At 40.3% G+C, this 24,140-nt stretch overlaps 3 protein-coding genes across 3 annotated transcripts; all 3 read left to right on the top strand.

Annotated features, from left to right (window-relative positions):
- Nucleotides 1-3,334: 3,334 nt before the first annotated feature.
- Nucleotides 3,335-5,248, top strand: LOC121800686. Its single transcript, XM_042200204.1, has 2 exons — nt 3,335-4,231; nt 5,027-5,248. The coding sequence occupies exons 1-2, from the start codon at nt 3,335-3,337 to the stop codon at nt 5,246-5,248; spliced, it is 1,119 nt and encodes a 372-aa protein (XP_042056138.1).
- An 8,469-nt stretch (nt 5,249-13,717) lies between these two features.
- LOC121800392 lies at nt 13,718-14,793 on the top strand. Its single transcript, XM_042199965.1, has one exon. The coding sequence runs from the start codon at nt 13,877-13,879 to the stop codon at nt 14,654-14,656; it is 780 nt and encodes a 259-aa protein (XP_042055899.1). The 5' UTR covers nt 13,718-13,876; the 3' UTR covers nt 14,657-14,793.
- A 1,860-nt stretch (nt 14,794-16,653) lies between these two features.
- On the top strand, nt 16,654-19,861 carry LOC121797622. Its single transcript, XM_042196260.1, has 4 exons — nt 16,654-17,299; nt 17,400-17,446; nt 18,004-18,080; nt 19,353-19,861. The coding sequence occupies exons 1-4, from the start codon at nt 17,168-17,170 to the stop codon at nt 19,718-19,720; spliced, it is 624 nt and encodes a 207-aa protein (XP_042052194.1). The 5' UTR covers nt 16,654-17,167; the 3' UTR covers nt 19,721-19,861.
- Nucleotides 19,862-24,140: the final 4,279 nt, after the last annotated feature.

Raw genomic sequence — 24,140 nt, 5'->3', positions numbered from 1 at the left:
AATTGTGGTACAAGCAAGCAAGCGTCGCCCCACCCCAGCTATATGTAGAACACCGTTCTATATCCATGAAAAAGTGTAGGTAGAAGAACGGAATTTTATTTCCGGTGGCGTTGGGGATCATCAGACCACCAAGTAATAGCAAACAATAGATACGAGCCCGCTGAGCATATATGTAGTGTTCGTGGTCATTAGACAGCTCAATCCTCAATTGGCGCGATAAGCTCGTCTGCTTAAAAGCCATTTCCTTCAACTCGGATGCTTCCGGTATGAATCCTAGAAAATCCATACACCTGTCCGTCCAATATCCCGCGTCCGTCGGGGGGATGTAAGTTGTCAGAGCCTCTCCATCAACTTTCAGGCCCCATAAGACCTCCACGTCTTCCAGTGTCACAATCGCTTCACCGACTGGAAAGTGAAACGTGTGAGTCTCTGGCCTCCAACGTTCAATCAGAGCTGTGATAAGATGGTGGTCAATTTCTTTTGGTTTACCACACCTTAACATACCCCCAAACCCCATCTGGTCCACTATTGTCAAGACATGTTGCTGGATGGGAACATCCCAAATTTTTCCTTCAAATCGTCGGCAGCGTACATCTTCGGATGGAACTCCTGCCCATATGTTGTTAGAGACGTGTTGTCTCTGAAAATATAATACAGATGGATCCGCAGGACCACATGCAAGCCGACGACGAGAGGTTGAAGATGATGCCATAATTTACCTACATAATTCAAATTCAACAATAACCAACCATAACATTTAATCCAATTTCATAAACCAAATTCAACAATAACCAACCATAAACCATTTCAATAATTAGATACAATTTAATCCAATATCACAAAATTGAACACCAACATCAAATAAGCAAGTTACACAACATTGCACATTCAAAATCATAAACCAATTCACCTACACAAAATTAACAATTTCAATTAACAATTCGCCCAACCTACCAATTTCAATTTTGCCTAACCTAACATTTTCAATTTGTCCAATTTCAATTTGACAAACCTAACAATATAAACAAATTTAACAATCTAAACTAATCAACCAAAACCCACATAAATCAAAACAATTTGCCAATTTTTTAGCTATAAAAACCCTAGGGTTTAGGCTTATAATCAAATTTATACACAAATTAACTTAAACCCAACACAATCCAACATAATAATCAACAATAATATCATTCAACCAATCCAAAATGCATAATATTTCTACTCAATTCACAACCCATTACAAACCCTAGCTATCCACCAATTACTATAATTATGTAAAAGGTAAGCATACTAACCGAATAAAATAGATGAATTTGGGGGAGAATAGCACCGATTGATGAATGTAGGCCGAAATCACGGAGAGAAGGCGCGCAGCTGGAGAAATCGCGAAGGCTGTGTGTTGTGAGGTTTTCGCGATTTGGGGGAGGAACGCCTGGTATATCAGTCTGATTAAACACGCCACTCAGAATGGCGTTTTTCATAAGTAAATACGCCACTCCGGTTGGCGTCTTTTACAAAACGTCAATATGTTCGGCGTTTCAACAAAGAAAACACGCCATTTACAAATGCGTTTTTTTATTTATACACGCCAACCAAGTTGGCGTGTTTAATCGTAATTACAATCCGAGAGCATACACCCAAAATACGGCACAAGTATAAAACGCCATCATCGTTGGCGTATTTACCTTAAAACACGCCAATGACGTTGGCGTATTTACTAATAAAAACGCCAATGTGGTTGGCGTTTTTCCCATTTGTGGAATAGATAACAAAATGGGTACATTTACGTAATATTTAGTGTAAACTCCCCCATAAACCCGATTTTCCCAAAATTATATGACAGCTTGAAGATAAAGAACAAGAGTTGGAGTTGAGTAAATGATGCACCAAATCAAAACAAATGCACATCCAAGATTAATAGTAGTAGATGTTACTAAAAAATTGGCTCAATAATATTTAATCAGATGTAGAAGACAACGGGAGGTTGGGCCTGATCCGGTGCATCGTCCTGATGCAAGCCCAGTTTAACCTCAGCAGTGGCGCAGAAGGTGTGGACTCGAAAAGTGCAGCCAGGCATCACAGAGGTAGGACCAATGCTTAGAGCTCAGCTCTCTTGTGCAAATCCTGCAGTGTTGAGGGGTGGAGTCTTTTTCTTGTGTTGTTTGATAACTGATGCATATCTCGTGTTCATGGCTCTGGTGCTTCACTTTTGGCGGGAGATAGGCGCATGGCACGTGGAGATCGACCTCACAGAGGGCGCAGCAGTAGGAGAAGGTGCTGCCGGCCACACCACAGCCGTTGCACAAGAAGGAGCTGCTGCAGTAGGTGGGATTAGGCATCAGGATGAGAGGGTGCTGCTTGTGGGAAGGGTGTTTCACAAATCTGTTTGCATTGCCGCAGTGCTCATGGAGGAAGAACTTGCAGCTACAGCAGGCAAAAATCGAGTCATGGCAGAGGCGGTGGCAGCCATGGTAGTTGAGCTGCTGCCCGGATTGGACTTTGTATAGGGTCAAGGTGTGCTGGTGGCTGAAATGCTTGTACTCCATCTCTCTCTCTCTATCTATCTATCTCTCTCCAGTTTATATAACTAGTTGAGGAGTTGGATCAGTCAAGGTTTTGATGCAGATTGAAGATTGGAGTTTGGTGGTGACAGCTTGATTGATAATGGGCCTAGCTGTTTATACATAACAAGATCTTATTCTAGAATTTTGGCATTGACTTTCAGATAGATTCACAAAACAACATGTGTAGTTAGTTGACTTTGATCAAGTTTGCTTACTTTTTATTTCATAGAAAAAATATACTTACTGATCATGGAAGAATAAAAGCATAGTAGAGAAAAATGAAGCATGTTTTGGCATCATATACAACAAAAAGATCCATCTTTTCTCATGTCCCATCTTAGATGCTGAGCTAGGAATATAATTTTACGATAATCGATGTCGTCTTAGACACATTGGCCAGCAGAAGCTACAACCTTTAAAAAATCTCAACATATTTTATGCTGGCCAGCCTGAAATAAAGACTTGGTTGTTGCTTGTTTGGGAGTCTCTTGATTCCATCGATATAGGCTTGCCAAATGGTTGTTTTGTTGACTTTATAATCATAACTTAATCATTCCAAAATTTAGATGAAAACATATATAAAACTTGAAAGCTGCTTCTGTTTTCACAGCAACCTTCTCTCATTTCAGCTTCTGCAAGATTGAGTTCAGATTCAAACAAAATTGGAACAACCAACAACGATGTTGAAACATTTTAGTCACGAACATCCACTAAAATATATTGAGTCGAGTGCTGATGGAGGCCGTGTCTGCTCAGCCTGCAAACTTGCTATAATGCCGAGAAATTCCTTCTATCAGTGCAAGCTTTGCGGATTCTCCCTTCACAAGGTCTGCTACAGCATGCCTAAAAAGGTCATGCACCCTGCTGATCCGAATCACTGGCTCAAGCTCTCAACCCCGTCTACTCTCCCAGAAAAATCAGACGAGTGTGAGGCGTGTGGGAGGCACATTGCAGGATTTTACTACAGCTGCACCGAATGTCCCCTTTACTATCACATGCTGTGTGTGGCAATGCCTCTCTCGGTCAAAATCATGTCGTCCCATCCTCACGTGCTTAAGCTAGAGTTCAGACCTCTCTATGATTTCAAGTGTGATGTGTGTGACAGGCCTAGATACAATGGATGGCATTACCATTGTAGATTGTGTGAGTTCGATGTGCATGTTTTGTGTGCTGTTAAAGGGGCTCAGCCACTATTGAAGGAGGACGGAACGAATGAGTCCAAATCCCACCAGCATGAACTGATGGAGCTGCTCTCTGAGCAGATGAAGCATGTTGAGGTGAAGAATGCAGACAATCTTGATCTTGATCGTGATCATCATCTTCAGTCTCTGGATCAGTTGAGTGCAATTTCTGAAGTTTTCACTTTGCCAAGTTGTCAGTTTAGTGATGCTTGTTTCTCCCTTGATGTATCAAAGTCTATTCCTATTGAGAGAAACAGAAATGAATGGATTGAGTGTGATTCTAAGCAAAATAATGAAAAGCTTCAACTTCTCAAAAGGCAGAGTTTCAGTTTTGGCATGAAGGACTTGAAGAGGGAGGTGAATCTAGCGCCCTCCACCGGCATCTGCACGCCTGTATGGGATGAATTGGGAAGAGAAAATGAAAACAGAAACGCGAATGCAACTAATAACATAATGCTGTTTAAGGATCAGGTTACAGAAACAGAAACTGTAAGAACTTCTCTACCTTTCTTTTTTTTGCCTACAATATTTGGTCTTGTGTACATAGAAGGCTGATCATTTCGAGCATTTTAGGTGAATCTGAGACGTCCATTTTGGTCGAAACTTCTCACATGTTTCTGATGCATTCAGAGATGCTGCAGTCTTGACAGATCTGAGATATGAAACTGAAATAAGGAAATAGTCTTTTAGTCCACAAACAGTAGGAAAAACTTTGTAATTTGAATCCTTATCTATTTAATATAAACTTACTTTATAATGTAAGTTCATTATTTATGGATCAACAAACTTTCTGCATGAGAAGTAAAACGATTTCTTTTGCACACCGGACTAACAGAATAAGGGGGTCTTGAACCATGACTCATTGAAGTATGAATATTCTGCAGTAGTTAGATAAGATCAACTAACTCTCGATTCATGACATTGAATCCTCAGATTGGTTTGGACATTGACAGAAATAATTTTATAATAGGCCAATGAGACAAACAAGTAATTTTCTTTGGCCAGCTGATGTGAGGATCAGAGGTGAGGCCAAGTCTGCAGACCAGCTTTACGCGTTTTTCACTCTGTCCCATTCATGATATGAGTCCATATTCTCTCAGTCCGGCCTTGAATATAAGTTCCACAAACCATTGCGTATGTCCATTTTTTATACCAAGAATACAAGAGATGGACATAATTGAAGCACAACCAGAATTTAACCATTTCAGCCACCAACACTCTCTCAAACTGGTTTCTTCTCAAAATTCAAACACAGAAAAATTCTCATGTGCTGCTTGTTTGAAGGAAGCCGAGGGATGGAGTTACATCTGCCAAACCTGCAACTACTGTCTCCACAAAGCTTGCTCGAAACTGCCACAGAAACTATATCATGGTTCTGACAGAAAGCATGCGTTGATTCTGCTTGCCTCACCCGCCTATGAAGATGGAAAGTTCATGTGCAACGCGTGTGGCGCCTCTGGTGCTGCCTTCTGCTATCACTGTGATAAGTGCCAGTTTGACCTATGATGGAGTACGTACTAAACAAGCCCAACAGCAGTAAAGCCCAAGAAAGAGTATCAGTTCGGCATGACTAAAGAGTTCAGTTCGGCACAACCAAAGAGTTCGGCCTCAGCCTACAGCTCGGTAAAAGCCAACCAATCAAACTCTGCTCTCAGGTCGGCATCAAGCTCTACTCTCAGATCGGCAAAAGCTGCTCGGCAATAATTCAGCAGTTCGGTCTCAGTATTCGACCGAACTGGGAGATAGTGGACTCATGCAGAACCTCCACGACCTCCACTACACCCACGATCTATTTAGTGGTGTCAAGCAGTCATTAACTCATGCAGGATAGTGGACCCATGCAAGATCGCCACGATCTCCACGACATCCACTACCTAGTAAATAGCTGCATGCCACGATCTTGGTCCTTTGTATAAATAGAACCTAGATCAGATAGATAGGGTTACATTCTCTCGATCCCTAGAGATAAAATACAAAATAGCAAGTCTGTATTGTAAGCTGTAAGAAAACAGATCAAGCAATACAACTCTGCCCTCATTTCTTCCCGTGGACGTAGATTTACCTCAGTAAATCGAACCACGTAAAAATCTCTGTGTCGTGATCTGCATCTTCCTGCATTCACTAACATCAGAAATTCGCCGCTTCATCACTGGCGCCGTCTGTGGGAAACAGAGAACTAAATTTGTGATAAAAGCGAATTTTTGACCCTTTTTCCACCCCAAAAAAAAAAAAAAAATGCATACCAGATCACACACTACCCGTAATACCGTTCGTGATAACCGTGAGGAAGCTAGTCCAGCTCGCAGGTCTGAAAAACGGCCTCGGGAGACATCTACCTCCGGTTCTCACGAAGAAGGAACAAGCCCCTCCAGGAGTCATCGCACCGAGTCTTCCCAGCAGCCCGATTTAAATGAAGCTGTCAAGCTGTTCTTGGCCGAGAAGCAGGAGGAGTTCTTAACCTTCCTGCAGAAGAGCCAACAGCCGGAGAAGACAACGACGGATTCTCCCTCCTCATCTAGGCATGAAAGTCACTACCGCAGTAGTGACGTGTCTTCCAGGAGAAAGAATCCTCAACCCCGACATGTTCCTGTTCCTCCTCGGTACCGGAACCACAGGAGAACTTCATCTCCTCCGTACCGAAGAGATGTCGGGTTCGCCATGTACGGAGCATTAAAGACTCCGTTCTCGGACGATATCACCCGAACTCCTTTGCCGCGGAACTACCGAACTCCGTCGATAACCTATGACGGACTCGTGGATCCTCATGATTTCTTGGGACGCTATCAATATAACATGGCGAACCAGGGTCTCAACGAGGTCCACATGTGCAAGCTGTTCCCCGAGCTGCTCATCGGGAACGCCAGAAGGTGGTTCGACAGCCTTCCTCAAGGCAGCATTAGATCCTACCGAGATCTAATGGATGCTTTCCACAGGAGGTTCTTTCAGAAAGCGGAAGCCCGAATTACTTCGGCTCAGCTGCTTTCTATACGTCAAGGTCGCGACGAAAAGATCAGCGACTTCCTGACGAGATTCCACAAGGAATGCCTACAAGTAGATGATCTCAACGATCTACTTGTCATTTCGGCATTCCAAAATGGAATCCAGCCCGGAGCTCTCTACAGAAAGCTCGTGGAATGCAGTCCGCAAACAGCTCAAGAGATGTGGGACATTGCGGACCAGTACTCCCGGGCCGATGAGGCAGACCGTCGCAAACGGTCGTTAGACAGCTCATCGTCCCGAGGAGACAGAAGGAAGCCCGATCATAGCGATCAGGGGCATCCTCGCCGGACTCCATTTGAAAGAATTCAAAGGGCTCCGGTGCAAGACAGATTGGGACCCCGTCTCAATCCCGAGAAGCCGCCCGCTCAGTTCGTACCGCTGAACAAGTCAAGAGCGGAAATTTTCGAACTACATTCCGATATGTTCGAAAGACCAAAGCGGATGACGAAATCAGCCGCGCGGCGACCTCAGGATCAATATTGCTCATTCCATCAAACCCACGGTCACGATACCGAGGAGTGCCGAGATTTGGCTGCAGGTATTGATGTTCTTGTGAAAACAGGAACGTTAAAAAAATACCAAAGCAAGCAGCCGAAAAAGAACAAAAGGCAGAGAGGTGCGAACTGCAATCCTCAGGATCCGAAAAGGCATGAGGATCCCGAAGACGACGACGAGCCGCAATATGATGGAGTAATCCTGACTATTGATGCTCTCCCTGCCGGGAAGACTAAGTCGTCCCTAAAAGCAGAACGCAGAGGTTCCAATCAAGAGGAGCCAACACATAAAAGGCTGAAGAAAGACGAAGTGATTACATTTTCAGATGCCGATCCCGTCCCAGCCATCTCTCCTCACCAAGACGCTATTGTCATTCAAGCCGGAGTGGCAAACAAACTGATCCACAGAGTATTTGTGGATACAGGAGCGTCAGTCAGCATTCTTTTTAAAGAATGTTTCGATAAAATGGAAGTGGATCCAGCTCGGCTCAGTCCGGCTCCACTTCCTCTGAAAAGTTTCGCCCAGGAGGACACCCGCCCTGAAGGTATTATCAGCCTTCCGATCACGGTGGGAAAAGCGCCTACAAGCTCCAATACGATGATCGAGTTCTTTGTGGTGAAAGCTCGGTCCCCGTACAACATCATCCTGGGGAGAGACTGGCTCAACACAGTTCGGGCCGTTTGCTCTACTTATCACCTCACCATCAAGATCCCCACTAAAGGTGGGATAGCGGTCATCCGAGGTGATCAAAAGAGAGCAAAAGAATGTCTGCAGGTTGCGCTTAAAAGTGCCGAGCAATCAGTTCGGCACCATCAAGCATAGCAATCACAGCAACCGGAGTCAGAGGCAAGCAAGATGACCGAAGTCACTTCAGAGCCGAACTCAATGACCGTTCAGTTATACGAAGATGATCCATCCAGAGCGGTCAAGATCGGCTTCGCAGGAACGCCTCTACTCCGGGAAAAAACCATCCAGCTCCTCAAGGAGTATAAAGACGTCTTTGCATGGTCTCCGTTGGACATGACCGGAGTGCCCCCCGAGGTAATCACTCATCGGTTAAATATTGATCCTTCAGTCCGGCCGATAAAACAGAAGCAAAGACTCTTTGCGGCAGAAAGAAGCCAAGTCATCCATGACGAAGTCCGCCAATTACTAAAAGCGGATGTACTATTCGAGGTGAAATATCCTTCCTGGGTGGCCAATCCTGTGATGATCAAGAAAAAAGAAGGAGGATGGCGGATGTGCATAGATTTTACCGATCTAAACAAGCACTGTCCTAAAGATTGCTATCCCCTTCCGAATATAGATAAAAAAGTAGAAGCTTTGATCGGCTTCGAAATTTTCTGTTTTCTTGATTTGTACAAAGGATATCACCAAGTATTGATGGATGAGAGTGACGCTCCGAAAACAGCTTTCATTACCGATTTCGGCATTTTCGCTTATAAAAAGATGCCATTCGGTTTAAAGAATGCCGGAGCCACTTATCAAAGGATGGTAGACAAGCTTTTTCGGCACCTGATCGGAAAGGAGGTCGAAGTGTATGTTGACGATATCGTCGTCAAAAGCAAAAGCACTTCGGAGTACGAGCACAACCTCAAGTCCACTCTCAACGTGCTCAAGAAAGCCAACCTCAAACTTAATCCCCAAAAGTGTACCTTTTTGGTAGATTCGGGAAAGTTTCTGGGTTGTTGGGTTTCAAAGGACGGACTCAAGGCAAACCCCTCAAAAGTTCAAGTCGTTCAGAACATGGCAATGCCGAAGTCCATACATGACGTGCAAAGGCTAACCGGATGTCTAGCCGCACTGAATCGATTCCTTTCCCAAGCAGCCGAAAAGCAACTGCCGTTCTTCAAGGTGTTGAAAAAGGCACCAAAGTTCGAGTGGGGAGCCGAGCAGAAAAAGGCCTTTGACGAGCTCAAAAGTTATCTAGCCGAGCTTCCTATTCTATCTGCTCCAACCGAAGCCGAAGTAATATTCTTATACTTAGCGGCTTCAGATCAAACCATCAGCGCGGTGCTTGTACGAGAAGAAGGCCTAAAGCAGTTTCCCATCTACTTTACAAGCCGAGCATTAAGAGGTCCAGAAACAAGGTATCAACCTCTGGAAAAAATTGCTCTGGCGCTAGTAAATGCAGCAAGGAGACTGCGGCCATACTTCTATGCTCACAAGGTATGCGTCTTAACCGATCTGCCTCTTCGGCAAGTTTTGACCAAGCCAGAAGCATCAGGCAGAATCGCCAAATGGGCCATAGAGCTGGGAGAACACTCAATCGAGTACCTACCTCGGAAAGCCATCAAGGGACAAGCCTTGGCACATTTTCTTACAGAGGCCAAGTTCGATCAAGCAATCCCTGTCATTGCCGAACAGAAAAATTCTGCCAATGCCGAACTAGCACAGCCCTTGGAATCCGAAGTAGAGCCGCCAGACTGCTGGAGCGGATTCGTAGATGGAGCTTCAAACAAGATGGGAAGTGGAGCTGGTATTTTACTCGTCGCTCCCGACGGACACGAGGTAACCTACTCACTTCGGTTCCTATTCCCCACTACTAATAATGAAGCCGAGTACGAAGCCCTCCTGGCCGGACTCCAGTTAGCGCAAAGTCTGCTCGTCAAATCTCTCAAAGTCCATTGTGATTCACAAGTCATAGTAAATCACATGTTGGGTACAAGTGAAGCCCGTGACGAGAGAATGAAGAAGTATTTGGACAAAGCGCAAAACCTCAGCCGAAGTTTCTCCTATTTTCGGATAATCCGTGTTCCCAGAGCGGAAAATAGCCGAGCAGATACCTTAAGTAAGTTGGCCTCAGATCCGAGCTCAAAGGCGGAAGAATTAATGCATCGAAGCATTGATGAAGCCGAGGTACATTCAGTATCCAGCTCGTCGAACTGGATGACGCCGATCTTGCAGTATCTGGATCAAGGACAATTGCCCGAGGATAAGAGAGAAGCTCGGAAGATCACATGCCGAGCACTTCGGTACGAACTTCATGAAGGAGTCCTCTTTAGAAAGTCTTACCTCCAGCCGTTATTGCGGTGCGTAGGACCAGAAGAGACGGACTACATCCTCAGAGAAGTTCATGAAGGATCGTGCGGCAGCCACATCGGAGCTAGAGCTTTAGCTAAAAAAGTTCTAAGATGGGGATATTATTGGCCAACCTTGGTACAAGAAGCAGTGCAGCTCGTCAAGACATGCCCGAAGTGCCAAATCCATGCAAATATCCCAAGGATGCCGCAGACCGATCTATTCACTATGCAAAGCCCTTGGCCTTTCATGCAATGGGGCATAGACATAGTGGGACCACTTCCTCAAGCTCCTCGGCAAATGAAATTTCTAATCGTTGCCGTGGACTACTTTACGAAGTGGGTGGAAGCTGAACCATTAGCTACGATAACGAGCTCGAAGGCATTGGATTTCGTCTGGAAGAACATAGTGTGCCGATTTGGCATACCCCACATCCTCATCTCGGATAACGGGACTCAGTTCACCGACAAGACGTTCAAGAATTGGTGCCAAGAGCTGAATATTCAACAGCGGTTCACTTCGGTCTCTCATCCACAAGCAAACGGACGAACGGAGGTAACAAATCGTATCCTGGTGAAAGGGTTAAAAGCTCGGTTAGAACAAGCCAAAGGACAATGGGTAGAAAATCTCCCTCAAGTCCTATGGTCCTACCGAACTACACCCACAACCTCCAACGGTGAAACTCCGTACAGTCTTGTGTACGGCACTGAAGCCGTGATTCCGGTGGAGATCGGCGTACCCAGTCCCCGAACTCTAAATTTCTCCTCAGAAATGAATGACGACGGACTGAGAGCCGAGCTAGATCTTGCCGAAGAAAGAAGAGAATTGGCATGCATAAAAGCAGCCAAGTACAAGGAGCAAGTAGCCCGGTATTACAACCAAAGGGTGAAGAAGCTACAATTTCAAGTGGGAGATCTCGTCTTGAGAAACAACGAAGTAAGCCGAGCAGAAAAGCTGGGCAAGCTCGAACCCACATGGGAAGGTCCGTATCGGGTGTCAGAAGTCCTCGGCAAAGGGTCTTACAAATTGGCTCACATGTCAGGAGAACAGGTACCCCGAACATGGCACATTTCCAACCTCAAAAAGTTCCATTTGTAAGAGACAGTCCGGTCAGTCAGTCTTGAGTCTTGTTCAGTCAATGTGCTTTATTTGGTTTACTTGGTCTTTATTTGTCTCTGTGCGTTTTGTCTATATGCGTTTTGTCTGTCTCTGTGCGTGTCGTCTCTTACAAATGTTACTGGGGTATCTTGTTCTTCGAAGGCTGATCCCCTTCTTAGAACATATACAAGCTAAACAATTGTGAGTCAAAGCTTCTACAGAAGATACAAGACCACAATTCAGCTTAAACAAGCAGTTCGTCTGAAACGAGCTGCAACAAGCCAACGATTGTGAGTCAAAGCTTCTACAGAAGATACAAGACCACAATTCAGCTTAAACAAGCAGTTCGTCTGAAACGAGCTGCAATAAGCCAACGATTGTGAAGTCAAAGCTTCTAAAGAGGATACAAGACCACAATTCGGCTTAAAAATCAAGCACTTCGTCTGAAACGAACTGCAACGAAAGTCCGATTCTCGCGATAAAACTTGCCTGAATTAGGACAAGGGAAAGTCCGATCCACGCGATAAAACTCGCCGAATTAGGACAAGGGAAAGTCCGATCCCCAAATTAGGACAACGGAAAGTTCGATCCGAGCGATAAACCTCGCCAAATTAGGACGCAAACCAAGTCCGGTCAAAGAAGAGTTCACTTCATCAGACCGAGGACAAACATCAACTTACCCCGTACCTTTATCCAGAATGCCGAAGTGATTCACTTCGCTTTCCGGGGGGGGTAGTGATGGAGTACGTACTAAACAAGCCCAACAGCAGTAAAGCCCAAGAAAGAGTATCAGTTCGGCATGACTAAAGAGTTCAGTTCGGCACAACCAAAGAGTTCGGCCTCAGCCTACAGCTCGGTAAAAGCCAACCAATCAAACTCTGCTCTCAGGTCGGCATCAAGCTCTACTCTCAGATCGGCAAAAGCTGCTCGGCAATAATTCAGCAGTTCGGTCTCAGTATTCGACCGAACTGGGAGATAGTGGACTCATGCAGAACCTCCACGACCTCCACTACACCCACGATCTATTTAGTGGTGTCAAGCAGTCATTAACTCATGCAGGATAGTGGACCCATGCAAGATCGCCACGATCTCCACGACATCCACTACCTAGTAAATAGCTGCATGCCACGATCTTGGTCCTTTGTATAAATAGAACCTAGATCAGATAGATAGGGTTACATTCTCTCGATCCCTAGAGATAAAATACAAAATAGCAAGTCTGTATTGTAAGCTGTAAGAAAACAGATCAAGCAATACAACTCTGCCCTCATTTCTTCCCGTGGACGTAGATTTACCTCAGTAAATCGAACCACGTAAAAATCTCTGTGTCGTGATCTGCATCTTCCTGCATTCACTAACATCAGAAATTCGCCGCTTCATCAACCTACACCCCGTCTGCGCCTTTATGTATCCATCCTTGCTGTCTAAGGCTCATGACCATGCCCTCCATCTCTGCTATGAACCTCCTTATGAAAACAAAGTTTTCAGGTGCGATATTTGTGAAAAGCCGGGTTCAGATCATTGGCTCTACCGTTGTGGAGAGTGTGAATTTGATGTTCATTTGAAATGCGCAAAAGAGACTCAAGACCATGCTTCTATATAAAATGATCACAGACCAAAAATATGTTTGAATTTCTGATATTCTCATATCTTTAAGCCTTCTTAACTTTGATGTTTTCATGTACTCTTCTTAAAGTGATTTTTCAACTTAATTGTGGCCTATTATCAACTTATGCTCAACAAGCACATCGATTCAGTGACATATAAGGGCATTATCAGTAAATGAAGAGAGTGAAAGTTGATGTTCATTTGAAATGTGCAAAAGCCACTCAAGAGCCCTATTAATCCTCAAGTTGGATCAATATATTACTCTATAAAAGACTATAATATAGAGCAAAATAAGTTTGAAAATCTGATTCTCTGAATAAGATTCATGAGAATCAAACTAAACCCGTCATTATGTGTAAGCCTTCATAAGTTATGAAAATGATCTTCTCAAGAAAACTGACATCCCAGTTTGTTATTGGGTTATGTCTTCTTAGAAAACTTAGATAGGAGAATTGCACATTGAGAAGATGTTGTATGTCACTTCTCAAAGACGGACTTCCACCTTTCTTTGTAGAAGATATCAATTCATGGTTACAGATACATCAAGATTCGGCCAGAAATCATTACTATAAATTTAATTAAATTCATGGAGTATTGTGTAAGAGCTCAACGTCTCATGCACGGTGCCAACAATGAAAACGATGAGTGACAGCCATATTATGTATATGTATCCAAAAACAAACTTTTAAATACTCACAAGATCACATCAATGTCTCTTTCAATCATGGAAAACTCAGCCACCTAAAATGTTGTTTAAAGAAAGATCCATCTGCAAACGACATAACATTCTTGGCTGACTTTGAGGATGCCTTGGAAACATGTTCACATTCTATTAGTACATCCCAAACTTGGACTTGATATAAGGGGATCAGCAGCGGCATCATTTGCAACAACAACAAGAAAAAGAAGAAAATGGGCAAGATTGAGGCCGAACCTCATATCACTCACTTCAGCCACCCTCATCATCCATTAAACCTCAAATCCATCAACATCTCCGATCCAAACACAACCAAATGCTCGGCCTGCCAGAAACCAGCCTCGGGCCTCGCCTACAGCTGCGACTCCTGCAGCTACACCCTCCACAAAATCTGCTCCGAGATGCCCGAGAAACTCAACCACAAGGCTGACAAGAAGCACAGCCTGACCCTGCTCCCGTCCCCCGCTTACTCAACCGGAACCTTCCACTGCAACGCGTGCGGCATGGCTGGCACGAGCTTCTGCTATCACTGCGGAGAGTGCGAGCTCGACTTGCATCCGGCGTGCGCGTTCACGCGCTCCTCGGTGAAGGGGGGAGCCCATCACCACCCCCTCCAGCTCTGCTTCGAGCCTCCCTATCCAGACAAGGCCTTCGTATGCGACGTCTGCGGCAGGTCCGGGTCGAACCACTGGCTCTACCGGTGCGAGGAGTGCGAGGAGTATTCTAAATCGAGAAGTGTCAGAAGCCAACAAGGAGTTGCTGTTGCAAGTCCAGCAGCGATGTATGATCAGCAGTGCGAAGCATGGCATCAGCTGCAGAGATATAATACTGCACCGCCGGTGGTCTATGCGGCGCCGAGTTACGTGCAGGTGCAACAGCCGACGAGGAGGAACGACACCGTGCACAACGTTGTCAACAGTGTGATTGAAGGTTTATTTGAAGGAGCGGCTAATCAAATTGGGAATGCTTTGATACAAGGTGCAATGGGTAATTGATTACTCATTAGTCTATCTCTATTCACGTCGGGTTTTTTTTGGCATGTTTTTTTGTTATCTGCTTATGTATAATTTCAAATCAAACACCAACCTTTCCTTGTTCGTTTTAAGAGATTTCGGAAAAAGGAATTTTGGAATTTTTATGTATTTTTACTTCTTTTCTCATATTATTTCTATTACTCCATAATATTTACAAATTGACCAAATTATCCCTCATATTTACATTACAATTAAAAAAAAATTACTCTAATTTTATAAATTACCACTAATCACTGGCGCCTCCACCCTCATTCTCCTCCGTCTTAACACGATTGTGTCCTCTGTCCGGCACACTAGATTCTCAACCTCCCTCATGATCTGCTCGCTCAAAAGAAGATCTCGGCGCCTCTTCTTCATTGTTACGGGCTGCCTGCTGTCCTCCGAGGGCAGCTGCTACTGCTGTCCGCAGTCAAACCGCATATGTTAAAATAAGAGATGCATGAATAGTTAGCTAGGGGAATGAATCATATGTTATGAATATTGTTTCTATAATAATGAATGAGGTAATGAATACGAACAAACACATAAGGGATTAGATAACTTCGAGAAATAAAGTATGGGAAAAAATTCACAAAGTATCCAATACAAATGGTCTGATAAATTTAGTTCTATTATCTACAATTCCCCCTGATTCAAAGATCTTCCAGTATACATAAAATTATCGTTTGAATATAATCTCCAACCAAACTAATCCACGGGACCACGGCTATAAAAGGTATAGCTAGAAAAAGTAACATTTTCTCATGTTCGATATCACAATTAGGCTATCTATCCCTTAAGGTTACGAAGGCACGAACCAAACCCTGGTAAATAATCACACCCTTTCTAGTTACATTTTCGAACCAAATTGGTCGAAATTTATAAGCATCGTTTCCTGCATCCAAGTAACTCACCACTTTGCCTCATCTTCATTCTTCGAATTTGGGCTTCAAGTGTTATCTCTTTGTGTTCGTAAAGTCTGACTTCAATTTTGGCGGCCATTGCATGGTTTTAGATCAATTAGTGGATACCTCAGCATCATCCAAAAAGAAGAGAGATTGGGAATTAACCATTTCAGTTGTTATAATTGCAATAAGATAAATTTTAATATACGTATTATTAAATAAATGATATAGTTAATGTTAATTTAAAATTAGTCAATGAATATATATGAATTATAATTTAAAACATAAGATATTATAAATAATTAAATCTAAAAAATACTAGTATTACTTTAACTTATTAGGAGTATTATAAAAATTCAAATTACGTACAAAAATACTCCTAATTTTCTACTTAATTCAAGTGAGTCTGAGCTAGGTTTAGTCCAGATTCAAAGAAATAAAATCATTCCGGTCGAGCTTGTTTTAGTCATGGATTAGGCTAAGTCGCACCTCAAATTAAACTGCCCAGCTTAAGATCGGCCGGATCGAATTAGATCCAACCCGGTTTGACAATTCTACCTGAACCCATAGTACTAGCCCAGTTAACTTGGCATGTGCCTAATATTACTAAGCATGTAACTATATATATTGAAAGTAAATTCATTTTTTGAAGTTGGTGTTCTTCTTAAATTGTGTAGTTGCTTGAATAAATGACAAGTTGTCACATTTCACTGAATAAATATAAAAATTATTTCATAATTTGTATTAGTTGACATATTTATGATAATGCTTACCCAAATGGGCTTGCTGACAAATTTTATCAATTTGAGAATCTTAAAAATAAATATTGCAATTATATATAAAAATCCAACATAGCTACATACCATGAATTAGAAGGTACCAACAAATTGACTAGAGATGCCCATTCCCAACGAGGCAACGAATATAAACAATCAATCAACTCACTTTCTCTATATATAAGTGAATTTCATTATAATAATAAATATAATAATAATTCAGCATACGGCAAGACATATTGCATTAGAAAATTTAATTTCAATAATAACTTGCCATTTGCGCCTCCAATAATATTAATCTCAGTCGCACGCACGCGCCTCCGAAAAACACACAGTAGTCCACGCTGTCATCATCCGTACTTGTCTCTCCTTCCAATCCCAATTCCGGTAGCAGGTGGCGCCCACCTCTCCCCGACACGTGCCTCACCAGCTCTCGCACGTGCCACCAACAAGAAATCCTATTAGGAGTATTTCTCATTTGATTCTCATACAAATATATCCTCATGTGTGTGGTGCAGTGTGTGTGACTGTGTGTGGTGCAACAAATTAAAGTTAGAGAGAGAGAGAGAGAAAACACCCAATACAATTATAGAGAAAGATGTATATCAAATCCAAAACACATTTTCTTGGAAGGGCATGTTTTCTTTGTGATCTCTCTCTAAAAAGTTTGGCCTTTCAACTGTCCTCTTTTATCCCATTATTATTTTCTTGCATCAACACACAATCATCTCATCTCATGCTTGTGTGTGTGTGTGTGTGTGTGCGTGCGTGCGAGAGACAATATTCTCAGAGCTTAGTCTTATCACTAAATTATGAGGATCCGAAAGCGTTTGGCGCTGTGTGATTCCATCTCTACACCACCACCAACACCTCTCTCAGATCTCCACCTCCCACGATCAGAGCCGCCGTGTGATCTCAAAACTGAAGAAAAAATTAAACAAAAGGTAAAATCTTTCACCAAATTTAAAAGTTTCTCTTGGAGAACCTAGTGATTATTGCCTATGATTAGAGTTTCTGGTTTATTTATATGATTTTTGTGTGCAGGAGTTTGGAGATCGTGATGATCGTATGAATACTAATAATGATATCAGGTATTTGTGGAAAGTAAAAAGTGAATGAATTGATAATATTTATTGATGCTAACTTCTTTCATGTATATTCATATACTCAATTGAAACAGCTTGGAATAGATGTGATAAAGATGAATTCTTGCAGCTTGTTAAAAGTGTAGGAAGGCTAGAGAGAGAAAGAGGGGTGTTGGAGTGATCTTATTAGTTATAGTACTAATACGTATACTACTAAAAGTGGGAGAGAAAAATTCACATTTTTATATGGTGTCATTGTATCAACTTTGGCTACCTTCCGTCTAATCTGCAATTAAAGAAGTAGAAAAAAGTATCATGATAGTATTGTTTTTATTTGACTATTTCTTATCTTTGTTGGAGAAAAAACAATGCATACATGATACATGTACACCACCCATGTGGTGCATGTTAGCATGGGATAATACACTACACATGTACATATATATATATGGTCCCCAGCTTGTATATATTCTTCCGTGCAGACATAATTTTCCATGCTAGCTACTTGCACTAATGCTGGTATTTATTATATCTTGCTAATTCCAACTTTTTTCTCATTTAAGGAAAATAGTTAGCATCGTCTGTCATGGAGAAGAATATTCCAACACAAATATGCAGCCATCATCTTCTTCTCTTCAAGGTTAGGTTAATATTAATTGATATTGTTGTGATGATGGCAGGGGCGGACCCAGTAAGAGGTTGGGGAGGGCTTAAGCCCTTACCCAAAAAAGATTTCTACCATTTTTTCTACTTTGAAAATTTTCAAAATTTTGGATAACCATCACCAGCCCTCACTAAATTAATGATGTTGAAGACTAAATCTTTGAAAATTAGATGATGGGGAGGGCTGAAATAACATGGGAACAAAAAGTTGCAGAGGAAAAAAAATAACAATGGCTGCTGCAGCGCGACAGAAGAAGACAATTCTAATCAAATTAATATAATATTATTATAATAAAAGCTTTCTTTATTATCTCGGGAGTTGTCGTGTCGTACTTTTTAAATGTGGCTTTGGTTAATAATGGAGAAATAAATGTGTTGTGTTAATTTAGTTAAAGAAAGTAAAATGTGATTTGTTAATTTAGATTTTTGTTTTATGGGCTTAAAATTTTAAATTGATTACTTAGTTTTAACTAAATGATTGTCGATTAAATTATGGAAAATTTTGTTTAGTTTTCATAATTTTTCATGTGTACTTATGTGAAATTAGTAAATAATTAGTATGTGAAATTAGTAAATGAAAATATGAAAAACTGTGCATTAAAATTGTAACTAAATTTAAATAGGATATTGTGATTTATTATATGGAATTAATTTTACCTACTACTTTATGGTAAGATTTTGATTTATGTTTTGAACTAGTTTTATGTACTCCCTCTGTCCCATTAAAAATGAAACGTTTTTCTTTTTAGGTTGTCCCATTTCAAAATGAAACGTTTCCTAAAATAGAAATAACTTTATCTCTACTTTTCCCCTCTCTTACTTTACTCTTTCTTCTTTAACTCACAAGACAACACTACATAAAATCTCGTGGTGAAAAGCAAATGTTTCATATTTATTGGACGGATGAAGTATAAAAATTGTAACTAAATTTATATAGGAGTGCATACTACTTTCGTGAAAAATTGAAATTTTTGAAACCGCACATGTTTTATTGAACAATTATTAAAGAAAAGAAAAGAAAAGATAAAAAAGAAAAAGCGATTGAAGTATTTTTAGTGGAGAATGAATTCTATTTCATTAGAGAAAAATAAAATTTCTTTAAATAGAAACTTTCTAATTTTAAGTGTCGAACCAAAATAGAAATAGTTTCTATATTTAAAAGACGGAGATAGTATAGTGAAGCCCCTACAATCAAAATTTTCTGCTTCTGCCCATGGATGATGGTGATTATATTGGTAATACATTGTAGGTAGGTGTTGTGTCGAAAGCTATAAATTGGTGCCATTAAAGAAGAGGATAGGGATTTTCGAGCGAAATCCGAGCGAGGAAGGCGCAATGAAGTCGAAAACGAACAAGAAATATGGCGATATTGTTAGGAAAGAAAAAGGGAAGAAGAGCAAGAGGGGTAATGTGATCATGGAAGGGTCTCGGTGCAGCCGGGTAAACGGGCGCGGGTGGCGGTGCTGCCAAGCCACGCTGGTGGGCTACTCCCTTTGCGAGCATCACTTGGGGAAAGGGAGGTTGAGGAGCAAGAACTTGCTAACAAACCACAACAAGAGCCGCAAGGTTGGTTTTGTCAAAGCTAGATCCATCAGCAGTTTGCTTCGCCAAATTTGATGCCTAATAATCTTGCGGATAATGTGTAATAGTGATATTATAAGATGCTTAAACCTAATTATTTCATGTTGAATCACTCTCTTACTATTTAATATTGCTATGTTTGTTATATTGTATGATTAGAACATCTACTAATTATAAGGACGAGCTTGAAGTCGTGTTTGGGTGGACACACTTAAATTTTTTTTCAAGGCCAAAATAAGAGGAAACAAAAATGTATTCAATTTGTATACCATTAATGAAGTTATTTACGTCAGCTACAAGCAAAGAAAACCAACGTTGGGTAAAGGTCAGTCATCACTACCAGAAATTACTAATCCATTTCTAGAAAGCTATTTCAAACCCTTAAATATTCTAAGATTTCACTAAACAATAGTATATGGAAAATAGTTTGGACTTTAACTCGGCCCATCTTACTCTTAAGCTAGAGCCCAGTTTTGAACAGTGTGGTCCATAAATAATTAATGACCAATATATAACCACAAACGGGAAACCCAACTATTAGTTTAAATCAGATATAAACCCTGAAATGGCAAAACTGGGATTCAATCGCAATAGCATTATTTTTATTTCTCAGAGTGAACTACATTTTTGTAAAACTTTATCTAGATATTAAATATGGTATGTAAATTTTAAAAATATCAATCACGTCCATAGAATTTGATCACTTAACATTGCTAGAGAGACTTTTGAAAAAAAATTGTCCAAATTACCTTCCAGCCCTTAAGGGTCATTTTAGTCTATTTGTGATATAAAAAAATTATTTGATTACATTTTGAATTTTTAAATAAAATTTTTTAAAAAATTATCCTATTATTATAGGATTGATTCATTGTACACATATTTTAAACTATTTCTCTGAATTTAGAAAATAAAATAGTGGCAACTCTCTCGTCACAAATAAACTAATGCCCCATAAAGGCTGGAAGGCATTTTATATCAATAAAAGTCCAAAAAATGCAAAAGTATTTCCAGTGATATTAAATCAAAGTTTATGATCGTGTGGTGATGTTTTTAAAATTTGAATACCGTATTTAATACCAATCTAAAGTTTAGATATAAAAAATGTTGTTTACGATTATTCTCATTGACTATTCACCATTGTAACGTAATTTAACCAGAGTAATTAGAATTGTCTCATCATGCAATGCATATTAAATTCAATATCAGAGTTTTACTTTAATTGTTTTCATAAATTGATCACCAATTTTCCCTTCGAATTCTTAATTTATTTGTCGGAGGTTTGTAATCTGACGTCTTACTAATTAAATTGCACTAATTGTCAAATTTTAAACTGTGATATTAAAGTTCATGTAAAACTATAGTAAGGAAAAATATATACTAAAATACTTAAAATTTGAACGTAAGTATGGTTTCTTTGCACACAACCTTTGATATTTGATATGAAAAACATCGCCCGCATGGGTGGGGTGTAGCGCAGTTGGCAACGGAGTTGGCTACTGCGTACCCTGATTGAACCCCCTCACTTGATGTCGGGCCGAGAGATGGGCACCACCATTTTTTTCCCACAACTTCAAATAGAAGAAATTGACGACTAGTGATGTGGCCATCGTTTGTACACAAGAAATAAATTTGTAACATACGGCCACAGCTACATAACATAAGTACTAGCATTAAAAACAAAGTTGGTCCATAAGGAATTGATAAGTGGTTTTTTTGTCCAAAGTGGCTTACTCCTTAGTCACCGTTGTTACCAAAAAGTTGGCGTATGGTAACGATAACTTGTTTAACCCAAAGGTAACTCAAAAACAATAGATATAACAAAAAATATACTCGAATTAAAAGACCTTAGATTATTTTCAATTATTTATATTAAATTTAAACTTAAACTCATTTTCAAAAAATATCACATAAAATAATAATTTTATTCTAATCATTTACACTATATTTAAATAAAAAAAATATTTCTTACGCAGTATTCACTTACTTTTGTACTTTTTCATTCAAACACAAATATTATAGTACTATCTTTTTTTTTTATAAACCAAAATCCCAAACCACAAAAGTGGTGAGGGAAAGTACAAGAAAAGAAACAATCCAACAACTACAACAAGAAAAATACAAACACAAACATAAACGGCACGACAACACCTGAAGAGCTGACAAGAAGAGAAGACAACAAGAGACGAAGCTTAGAAGAGAAAAGGCCAAACACTAACCGGTAACACCAAAACAACTAGCGTCCAGGGATTGCTCGAAGTTACAGCAGACACCAAACAGGAGAAGAAACAAGCACTTCTAATACTATCTAAATTACATTAATCTCACAACACTCTATAATTGATGATTTCCTAATAATTAAATGTTACAACTGATTTAATTATATATATATATATATATATATATATATATAGATAGGGGAGCGTTATTCTCCTTTTCACATCTTAGATCCTTTTTCCTTCTTAATATTACGCGTTAGATCTAAGGCATCAACGGATCAGATTGATTCTATAAAACTGGTTCCGTGTTGCATTATAAAAGGTGGTTGTATGCATTACAGGGTTATTATTGACATTTGACGGAAAAGTAACTGCCACATTTTGGTATCTGCGAATAATGCACCACATGGTCACGAGTAATGCATATAATTGACTATATAATGCACAATATGTGAACTGCAATGCATACAAATAAGATTTACCATGTTATGATGTTTGGACACACGTTTCTTGTTTCCCCTAAGGGTTTAATAAGCTTAGGGGCTAGGGTATACTACGTAGACACGTATGTAATCTTCACATGGTAACGAGTAATGGATATAATTGACTATATAATGCACAATTTGTGAACTGCAATGCATACGAACGAGATGTGCTGTGTTATGATGTTTGACACACGTTTCTTGTTTCCCCTAAGAGTTTAATAAGCTTAGGGGCTAGGGTATAGTACGTACGCATTAATAACAAATTATAAAACGATACGAATAATTCACCAAATTGTCACGAGTAATGGATGTTATTAACTATATAATGCACAATATGTGAACTGCAATGCATACGAATAAGATGTACCATGTTATGATGTTTGACACACGTTTCTTATTTCCCCTAAGGGTTTAATAAGCTTAGGGGCTAGGGTATAGTACGTAGACATTACTAACAAATTGTTGTTATTGGAATATACGTATGTGCATTATTTGGTTTAGGTAGTGTATTATGTAGCTGTTAATTGTCATTATCTCAGTATATTATGCATTATTAGAGGTATTGTGTATATGGGTTAATCAACGGATTGAAGATTACATACGTGCATTTAGTAATGTCTACGTACTATACCCTAGCCCCTAAGCTTATTAAACCCTTAGGGGAAACAAGAAACGTGTGTCAAACATCATAACATGGTACATCTTATTCGTATGCATTGCAGTTCACATATTGTGCATTATATAGTTAATAACATCCATTACTCGTGACAATTTGGTGAATTATTCGTATCGTTTTATAATTTGTTATTAATGCGTACGTACTATACCCTAGCCCCTAAGCTTATTAAAGCCTTAGGGGAAACAAGAAACGTGTGTCAAACATCATAACACAGCACATCTTGTTCGTATGCATTGCAGTTCACAAATTATGCATTATATAGTCAATTATATTCATTACTCGTTATCATGTGAAGATTACATACGTGTCTACGTACTATACCCTAGCCCCTAAGCTTATTAAACCCTTAGGGGAAACAAGAAACGTGTGTCCAAACATCATAACATGGTACATCTTATTCGTATGCATTGCAGTTCACATATTGTGCATTATATAGTCAATTATATGCATTACTCGTGACCATGTGGTGCATTATTCGTAGCGGTTTCCAGCCATTATTAGATTACTATTGTACCCTCATAATGCACAAAATATGACAAATAATGCAACACGGGATTAATTACCCAATGTTGATCTTGACCGTCCATTTCTCCAATCTAATGGCTAATATTAAGAAGGAAAAAAGAGGAAATATAAGAAAAGGAAATGAATACATCCCTATATATATATATATATATATATATATATATAGGGTTGCACTATTCTCCTTTTCCACTCTAAGATCCTTTTCTCTTCTTAATAATAGCCATTAGATCCATCCAATCAATGGACCACGTTAATCCTTATTTATTATTTCCGCGTTGCATTATAGCTCCTTTCGTTGTGCATTATGGGGGTAATTTAGTAAAATCCCTAAATTGGAACCGCCTTTTGTTTTGGGAGGTGCGAATGTCACGGGATTTGCAATCTTCCACTCTTCAGTTTTCTCCCATTTACTCCAGCCGACTCCTCAACTCTCCCACTCCTTCCCCTCTCTCAACCCTACTTACATCCGCCACATTTCGAATTCCACAGCCTCCGCCACCGATTTGCGTCGATTCCACTCCACCGCAGTTACCGCTGCCACAAAATCGACC

The sequence above is a fragment of the Salvia splendens genome, chromosome 4, assembly GCF_004379255.2.
Source record: "Salvia splendens isolate huo1 chromosome 4, SspV2, whole genome shotgun sequence".
Lineage (NCBI taxonomy): Eukaryota > Viridiplantae > Streptophyta > Magnoliopsida > Lamiales > Lamiaceae > Salvia > Salvia splendens.
This window is presented reverse-complemented; position numbering and strand designations above follow the sequence as displayed.

Excerpts from the sequence above, each read along its gene's own strand:
- LOC121800686 (XM_042200204.1), top strand. The coding sequence starts at position 3,335 with ATGCCGAGAAATTCCTTCTATCAGTGCAAGCTTTGCGGATTCTCCCTT. Across the intron at positions 4,232-5,026 it reads AGGTTACAGAAACAGAAACT|GAAGCCGAGGGATGGAGTTA; the intron begins GTAAGAACTTCT and ends GCTTGTTTGAAG.
- LOC121797622 (XM_042196260.1), top strand. The coding sequence starts at position 17,168 with ATGAGGATCCGAAAGCGTTTGGCGCTGTGTGATTCCATCTCTACACCA. Across the intron at positions 17,300-17,399 it reads AAGAAAAAATTAAACAAAAG|GAGTTTGGAGATCGTGATGA; the intron begins GTAAAATCTTTC and ends TTTTGTGTGCAG. Across the intron at positions 17,447-18,003 it reads AATACTAATAATGATATCAG|GAAAATAGTTAGCATCGTCT; the intron begins GTATTTGTGGAA and ends TTCTCATTTAAG.
- LOC121800392 (XM_042199965.1), top strand. The coding sequence starts at position 13,877 with ATGGGCAAGATTGAGGCCGAACCTCATATCACTCACTTCAGCCACCCT.